We start from the raw sequence: 9,174 nt of genomic DNA, 5'->3' as shown, positions 1-9,174 counted from the left end.
CAAAGGGAGAAAGGGGAGAGGGGAAGGGAAGCAAGAATATGTGGCATAAAGGTTTGAATGAGAGAAGGAAAGGATGCTGTTGGCCCCGTGCCCCTGGGAGGTCTGACCTGTAAGTTATTCTGGGAATCCCTCACAGTTATCTCTTATGGGAAGACCAGATCAGTCAGAAATTGTCCATGGAAAGCCACAAAAGCCACATCTCCATCTTACATTTTGAGTGCAATCTGGGGGCACCTGCTTGTTTTGGAGACTTGTTCAATGATCCCAGAAGGCAAGGAGGTGGTGGCACTTGCTGGAAGGGGACGCAGAGTCGCCCAGTACAACCCTGTGGCTGCAGGCATCGGCCACAGCTGGGCAGCTACTTTCCCACAGGCTGAACTGTGCGAAATGTGCCTGTGGCAGAGGCAAGTGCCCCCCCAGAAGCCAGCTCCTTTGCTCAGAGGTAAGCTCTTTGGAGCAGGGCTTCTGTTGGATGTGCATTCAGGACCCACAATGCAAACAGAATGATCACTCTCGTTCACCACCAAAGTGTGAAAGGCTGAGGAGGTGCTCAGATGTTGTCGCTACAAGTGTGTATTGATTTTAGCTGTTGTGTTGAGTGGTAGAGCAGTTTTAATTCTGCATGTTAATTGTTTGGCTCCCCTGGCATATGCTGTTCGTGGTTAGTGGCAACACACTTTAGAAGGGTGATTTTCAGGCTCATCTATTAGTCGCGAAGGAAAGCGCTCTCCCATGACCCTGCCTAATTTGCATACTATTTTTATTATCCTTTAGGAAGCAAACTGCTGATTTTGGTGCTTTGCTTGAACATCCAGTCAGAAGTGGAGTCTTGCCCTGGGGCGTGTGTATGCTACAGTGAACCGAAGATCACAATAAGTTGTCAGCAGCAAGGACTGACAGCAATCCCCACTGAGATACCCATCCAGAGCCAGCGCATCTTCTTGCACAACAACAAGATAACCCTTGTGAGGTCCACCAGCTTCACCTCCTGCCGCAACATGACGATTCTTTGGATCCACTCCAACAACATCAGTCTCATTGAGCCTGGAGCCTTCTATGGGCTCAACAAACTGGAGGAGTTAGACCTCAGCGACAACACGAACCTGAAATCTATCAACCCTGTCACTTTCCGGGGTCTTGTTCACCTCCACACCTTACACCTGGATCGCTGTGGGCTCCTGGAGCTCTCCACAGGGCTTTTTCGAGGGTTGTTCTCCTTGCAATATCTCTACCTTCAGGATAATAAACTTCAGAACCTGCTGGATGACACCTTCATAGACCTCGCAAACCTCACATACCTGTTTTTGCATGGTAACAAAATCAAGAGCTTGTCAGAGAACGTCTTTCGCGGGCTAATCAACCTCGACCGGCTGCTTCTGCACCAGAACAGGGTCAGCCTGGTTCACCGACGGTCTTTTCATGACCTTGGGAAAGTGATGACCTTGTATCTGTTTAACAACAACCTGACCGTGCTCACAGGGGAAACCATGGCTCCCTTGGTGTCCCTCCAGTACCTGCGCTTGAATGGCAACCAGTGGATCTGTGACTGCCAGGCTCGGTCTCTCTGGAATTGGTTTAAGCAGTTTAAAGGATCATCTTCAGAGCTGGAGTGCCACCTTCCCCCCCGCTTGGCAGGGAGAGACCTCAAAAGGCTGCAGAGCGCCGACCTGGAAGGATGTGTCGACTCCTTCAACCAGATACGAACAAGCGTTTTTAGCACTAAGACCAGATCTGGTAAACTGCCAACTGGGCTCCCCCCTCTTGGTTCCCACGATGGCTCCTTGAAGTGCTGCCAGCCAGAAACGGATAAATCTTTTATTTATGAAGCAAAAGGCAAGGCAGGTCCTTCTTCCCACAGCAGCCGGCCATCCTCCAACAACCCTCTCAAGGATAAGGAGAACATGTCCAAACCCAAGTACGTTGAGACAGACCCTTCTAAAAATGGCAGCAACAAGCAGATAAATGATTCCCCCTTTGGGACTTTCCCCAGCATTGTAGACCCTCCATTGACCAAGTTGAAACCAGAATTTCTAGAGCCTATTGAACCTTCCACAATTCCAACCAAAAAGAGGCAGGGTTGCTCCAAAAAGAACAAATCAAAGGCCCAGTGCCGCCTCACCCAGCAAGGCAACAGCTCCACGTTACAGTTCAGCCTAAGCCTTTTGATTCCCCCCTTGGTGTGGAGCTTACTGTTATTCTGCTGAAATTAACTCTTTTCCTGGGTTGATGACACTTTAATACTAGACTTTTGCTGACCTCCATAAATGTTGCAAACAAAAGCAAAACTACCATCCAACCTGAGAAAGCTTTGTTACACAAAAGTTAACTGGATGCCTTTATAAAAAAAACAGAAACAAATAACCCAACAAAACAAAAAAGACAAACACCAAGATGTACATAATTTATTTGTCCTGAATCCTGTGAATTATACCTTTGGTCTTCGGAACTGCACTTGCCCACAAAGCAGCTTTTGCTACAGCAGATGGTAAAGAAATATGGTTTATTTACAGGAAAAAAAAAAAAAAAAAAAGTGTAAGAAATGCTCCGAAAAGAATGTCTAAAATCTGTTTGTAACTTGACATCACACTGAACAACATTGCAGGTTCCCATTTGCAGAGGTAATGAATTTGATGCTGTTTTAATCCTATGTTTATGAATATTGCAGTTTTTCCATATTCATTCCATCACACCATGTTTATGGGCAGCATTTGTTAAAGAATGCTGCCTTTTCCTTCACGAGATTGCAGTATATATAGATATGCATTTTATTTTACTTGTGTACAAGTATACAAAAAAAAATATAAAATAAAGATTTCTTTTTCCTATATGGTTGTCATCTGCAAGGGGTGCAGTAAGCTAACTGGCTAAAAAGCTGAAAAATTAAAAGGATGTTGAGTAATCCGTGACCTGAAGGCAGGCTGAGCATTTAACACGACAGTAATAAATAAGACATGCTCAGCATGGTTATGCAACCTTTAACTGGTGCCAGCGATGGGCTTCCTTGCATGAAGCACACTCTGCTAATGCTCTGGTTTCCCTTCAAACTGTCCCACGCATTCACCCAACGTCATTCATATTTCAGGATGCTCAGAATAGCGGGAAATACCAGACTAGCCCCTCAGAGCTGAGGACTCCAGGTAGCAGGTAGAGCAACGTTAGTAAGCCATCCCAGGAAGTCGGGCAGGGCCATTTTTCTTCTGATATGCACAGATAACTAAACTCAGCTCTGTGATTAATGAACCAGAAGGTAGTTCCAGAGTGGAGCAGCGCTCAGGCTTGGATTTATGGGGTAGGGTTTATCTCCCCAAACATGCAGCTCCTGGCCTTGCAGTTCCGGCTGGCTGTGCTGGAGAGCTGGCACCCATTCCCAGCTGTGCCACCAGTGCTTCATGGAGTCACTGTGCATCTTCTGTATGAGCCCATCTTTGACCTTGGGATGCTATGAAAATAAAACTGCTGATGTCTGGGTGCCCCCATACCACACAGTGGGCCATAAAGCGCCTACTGAGATCTCTCTGTGTGCTCCTTGTACTGCAAGCAGCCGCCCCCAGGCCCTCTGTATGTACTCCAGCTTATGGCAGTGTTGTGCAGGGAGTTTGCCAGGACGTCGCTTTTCCTTATGAAACGGCAGATTTTCACCTGTGCTCCTCTCTTCAGGAAGACTGCCAAGGTATTGAGGTCTATGCATGCAAGACCAGCCTGTCACATGCAGGTGGCATGTAGTGTGGGCCAGGGAAGGGCAAAAGCAGTGTGGTGGGTGTACCAGGGTCCTGGGAACATGCACTAGAGGACTGTGTGTGCAAGTCAGGCTGAGGGTCTCCAGGCTGCACCAGCCACTGTTGGGGTTCGCAGCACTGGGACTGGTGTTCAGCTTCACAGAACAACAACCTGTGGAGGGGGGAGGGACCATCACAAGCCAGAAGTGAAGAACATCAGCAGGGTTATGACTAAGTGCCGGCCTTGCTCTAGGCTTGATGGTTCATGAGGAGGGAACGGCGACCATGGGGAGAAGCAGGGGAGGGTGCTTGGATGGCTCACATCCCAGAGTGACTGTAATGATGCAAGTTGGACAGCCAGCATGGCAGTGTCTGAGGTCCACCTACAACATCTTCACGGGATCATGCTGGGTACTTCCTACCTCTGCCACATCCAGTTTCCACCTGTGTGAATGACAGGGAGGGCAATGCCCAAACTGTTGCAATTTGTGATCTGTCTCCTCCAAATCCATCACTGAGGCTGCCAAAAAGATGTGGCATAGACCCATACCAGTGAACAGCTCGCTCTTGGCACTGAGGTGGGGACTGATCTGTTAATACCAGCTGTATCACTGGGCAGGAGATGCTGTGCAGCATGGCCCTGTGATCCCAGGAGATCTGACTGCTGCCATCCCAGCTTCATGACCAGCAACAGCCTCTGCAGAGGAGCCAGGCATGTTTCGGTGTAAATACATTATCCTGCCCAAAGGATGAAGCAAGAAGTCAGTGCCCTGTGCTGGGATTCCTAAGTAAGCTTAGATAGCTTTGACAATCCTGATGCCTGCATGCGTGTCCCATTTGTGTGCATACTTATCCACATGCACAGGTGAGTGATCAGCACGTTACCAGCTGCTTTCTGCCAGATTTGCTAGGATTTGTCCCCTTCGTGCCAGTACTGAAGGATTTTCCAAGGTCCTACATGCCCAAAGCAGGCCCTGTCCTCTCCGACTCATCCAAAAGCATCATTCAGACTCCTGAGGGATTCAAACCTACACCTGAAGCACAGTAGCAGAGAGCAGCTCAGCCTGGCTTGGCCACAGGGCCAGCACCACTCCAGAGTCCATAGAAAAGCCAGAAGGAGAATTGCTGGATGCTGGGCTGGGCTGCTGTGAAACTCCCACTTTGCTCATAGTCTCAGGGCACACCGCGTGCATCTCCCTTGGACAGTGAGTCTTGTGGTCAAAATGCTTGGAACAGTGCCCACAGCTCTATGGGCATGAGGAAACCAGACGAAGTGGCAAAAACCAGGATGAACCTGGGGAAAAAAAAAAGAAAAGAAAAAAGAGAACATCTGCGTGTTGTGGCCCCACAGCAGCTAAGTGGGCCCTGAACAGAGCTGAGATCTGGGCTTGTCCATGCCCAAATCGATATCCCAGGGAGTTTGGCTTGGATGCTCCCTGTGGTTAACACAAAGCAGACTAGTGCGTTACTGCCACTTATCCTGAACAGACTAGGAGTCGTTTTATGCCTGTGCAGTGACACTCTTCCTGCTTTCTAGAGCTTGACTCTGGTGTGCTTTCAGTGGCTCCTAGGACTATATATTGGCCACGAGCCCAGAAGAATCCCTTGTGCTAATTTCCTAGATTTCCTGCTGTCCAGATGCCAATTTCTGTGTTTACAGGCATTAGGAGGCCATTCGAATGACAAATTATTGAAGAAGGGGATGCAGGAACACCTGTAGGAGGCTGGAAGAGGCAAAGGGTGAGCTCTGGTACTGCTGAGGGTAGGGAGGGTTTGAGAACTTCAAAGGAAGGCAGTTTTGCTTATGCTTTGTGCTTTTCTTGGGTTGGCACAAGTCTTCCAGCTATTCCTAGACCTATTTTACACTCCAATGTCACTGAGTTAAATGGGATTTACCCAGCAGGGCTTAGGACCTTGTTGACTGTTGCCCATCTCATGACACTTTCTCTCTCTTCCTATCTTGCTGTGCAAGTCACAGTCAATTTTCTGCTGACGTCCTTGATGTCCGGAGTGAAATCAAACAAAGTAACAGCGAGGAGCCAGAACAGCTCTGGATGGATGAGGGATGCAGTCCAGACTGTCCTGGGAAGAATGGACTGGGAATGGCTGCACAACTCAGCATGCGCTGTGCCCTAAGCATTTCCACTACGCAAACCCTTGGTAATGCGGTGCCCACTTTTGAAGATGCAATAAAAACACAGCCCTTCGATCAGTGGTGGAAAGACATTGTGTTCATGCTTGCTTCTCTGACAGCATTTGCCTCTGCAGACCCACACTTACCCTTTGCTGCCAGCTCCACCCTTGTCCTTGCAACGAGCAGGAACAGTACCAAAAGAGAAACGCTTTTTCCAGGTTTTCAGGTCACCGATAAACACCACCAGGCTCCAAGCTAGCCTAGGAGATGATTATACCCCTCCTTGTCACGGTAACATGTGAAGTGCATTTACCCTCTGCCCTCATCTGGTTTTGAAAGCTTTCTTTTTCTTTTTTTAATGGGTAACTGTGATTCACTGAGATCAAAACTTTATACAAGGATGCTGTGGCTTTGACGCCATTTCTATCAGCAAGACCTTTTTGATCAAAGCCAGGGAGGAGGAGAGGCATAATGCAGCGTGAAAGAAATCCCACTAATGGGCTGGTTCATAAGAAATCCTAGATGTTGATTGGGAAGGGCTTTGATGCTCTGAGACATGCAGCTCAAGCATTTCTGGTGTAAGCTGAGGTCTCCTGAGGATTCTTTGCTTTCCCTGTCCAGAGCCCCTCCAAGCCTTCAAAAGATGAACAGTCTGGGTCTGTGCACTGGAAGTCCCTTACAGGACTGGGTCTAAATCTCGTTGCTGTAGCTGCTCAATCAGCCTTGCTGGGCACATATCATCAGATGACCAGGAAAGGCTGGGAGACAGACAAGACCACCCAAAGCTGACCATGGCCAGATACTGGACCTTGGTAGCTTTGTCTTCTGCCCACTGCATGCAGCAGACCATGTTCTCCACGGAGTTTCAGGAACAGTCATTTTGCTGCATGCAAGGGATCCAGAAGTGCAGTGCCCTGAGGCAGACAAGCTCAGGCAGAGCTAGTGGTCTCCCTTGGCTTCAGACTTCAGGAGCCTGAAGTTGCCTCAAGTGTGTCTGCTTCCCTCCCCTCTTGCCCCTCTTTCACTGGATGTGAGAGGATGTGCAAGTTGCCTTTGCCTCTCCTGCCCTTCCCCGGGGACAGGTGACTCCCATTTCCAAGCCGGTCCTCCAGGCAGCAGCACTGTGACCTTCCAACTGCTAAAAAAACATTACTCAGGTCCCCAGACTGGAATAGGATTAAATATGTGGGGCTTCTTAATGAAGCTCATCTGTGTTCTGCTTAGCTGCGTACCATGTTTCCAAGCTTTTCACAGCTGAGGCTGAAGTCCCTTCACTCCTCCTCTGAGTGGGGGAACCACCACAAAAACACCAAATCTCACATGACTCAGGGCTGGCAATGCTGTGCCAGGGACTAGAACCTGCTGCTGGCAGTCATGCCTGCAGTTACCTCTCTGGGAGGACAAGTACCTGCTTGTAACCCTGGCCCTGGGCTGCAGGCAGCTGCCATCCTTCCCCAAGAGCTTGTAGAAGATCCTGGGGAAGATGCCCAGCTGCCTGTGGCTCCATGGGGCTGAGGTCTCTGCTCCTAAGCAGGATCTCCTAAACCTTATGAAGAAGGGGTTTGATTTGACCCACATCTCTCTGCTCTGACGTGGAGAAGATTATCTGAGTTTTTGCTACAAACAAACATGATGCATAGAAATAATAAAGGCTGGAAGGTTTTTCTAATTCGAAGCTGTGTTTCTGGATCAGTTCCCTATCATTAGACAGTGAGGGAGAAGAGCTAGTGCTGTTCTGCCTCCTCAAAATCAGAAAAAGGATAAAAAATCCCAGAGTCACTGAGAGATGAGGGTGGGCAGAACAGAGAACTGGCAGGAGGCAAAGGTTTCTTAGGGATGGTATTTGACCATGGTATCACAGTTGCTGATGGGAAGCTCTGGAGATGGTGTGAACTCTGGTTACAACCATGGGGAGGGCAAGGAATATGTGAAATTATGCAAAGACCTTCTCTATAAAGCCAAGCCCTGGCCAGAGACAGAAATGCTAATTAGAGACCCCTTGATTTGTGCCATAACTAGGGTGCTGCATGGGGAAATGCTGAGGCAGTTGAGACTTAATGGAATTGCTTCCCAGGGCATCTATAAATAGTCGTAATGAAGACTTGGCAAGGAGAGGCACGATGGAAATAAAAGGTACACACTGCCCACGCACTGAATGATGAGGCACTTCAGATCTTGAAATGACCCACCTTCAGTGCAGTTTGAGAGACTTGTTCTAGGTCAGCAGGTACCAAAAAGGCCCAGCTGTCATCAAGCACAGAAACAAGTAACGTCTTTTGGGATGAAATCATAGCTTTTGATAGGCTGCTGCACTCCACGTGGCACCAACACGGGCGCACTTGCTGGGATGAGTCACGGGCTGGCCTTCTTCGCAGCATTTCGGTTGTGGGTGGCTCCATCTGCAGTGGTTTACTTGTGTCAGGGTCCACCTGCAGTGGTTTATTTGTGTCAGGGCCCATCTGCAGTGGTTTATCTGTGGTTCGGGTCTGTTGGCAGTGGTTTATTTGTGGGTCGGGTCTGTTGGCAGTGGTTTGCTCACGGCTCAGCTCCTTCGTGGTTGTGTGGCTGTGGCTGGCTCCTCCTTGCATTCGTTGCTCTGTGGCTGGTTTTGAGTATTATTGCTTGGATGTAAAGCAGAAAGGGAAATGGCTGCAAAATCTGGTATGAGGAGTGAGTGAGTGGGCAGCTAACATTTTAAAACAATGAAGCTGCAACTGTAGGCTGGTTGTGGTCAGTAGGGTTTAAACCAGCTGTCCTGTAACTCAACGCACGTGTGTCTGCTGCTCCTGAGCTGTAAGACCCTGCTCTGCTTTCTGCACAAGCTGCCCTTGTGCAGTTTGATCCAGCACCTCTAAAGAAGGACCAGGAGCTTCATGGCATGGATATGGACCGGGAGTGCAGCAGCATCTCTCACTGGGTGGGCTGTGTGATCCCTCCCATAGCCCCAACAGGCTGGGATCCTCCCTGCCGCCCATGAGCAGAAGGCCATGATATGCACCCACGTGTCTGGGAGCAGTGGCATGACATCTTTTACAGTACCCAGCATGGACAGTCCCCAAACATGTGTGGAGCTGCAGCCCCCAGACCCTCAGGCATCAGCCTCCCCCTGGCTGCCTTGCCCTGCTTGAGGAACTCTGTGTTTGGCCTCTGAGCCTTGGGTAAAGCGACAGAGACAGCTCTGGCTGAGCTACAATTTCCAGCAGTGCTGCATGCACAACAGGAGACCTTGGGTGAACCATTTAACCTCTCTCCCAGCACCCATCTGGGTGTGGAGGGGCTGGTGGTAGGAGCCTGGGCTGGGTCTTCGCATGCATCCAAGCTTCT

At 49.3% G+C, this 9,174-nt stretch overlaps 1 protein-coding gene across 1 annotated transcript; it reads left to right on the top strand.

Annotated features, from left to right (window-relative positions):
• The first annotated feature begins 387 nt into the window (after positions 1–387).
• On the top strand, positions 388–2,204 carry RTN4R (reticulon 4 receptor). Its single transcript, XM_009642930.1, has 2 exons — positions 388–442; positions 775–2,204. Exons 1-2 carry the CDS (start codon positions 388–390, stop codon positions 2,202–2,204), a joined length of 1,485 nt encoding a protein of 494 aa, XP_009641225.1.
• The last annotated feature ends 6,970 nt before the right edge of the window (positions 2,205–9,174 follow it).

Source organism: Egretta garzetta, unplaced genomic scaffold, assembly GCF_000687185.1.
Source record: "Egretta garzetta isolate BGI_Z169 unplaced genomic scaffold, ASM68718v1 scaffold7, whole genome shotgun sequence".
NCBI classification, from domain to species: Eukaryota; Metazoa; Chordata; class Aves; order Pelecaniformes; family Ardeidae; genus Egretta; species Egretta garzetta.
The sequence above is the reverse complement of the archived record's forward strand: the minus strand, read 5'-3'. Positions and strand labels throughout refer to the sequence as shown.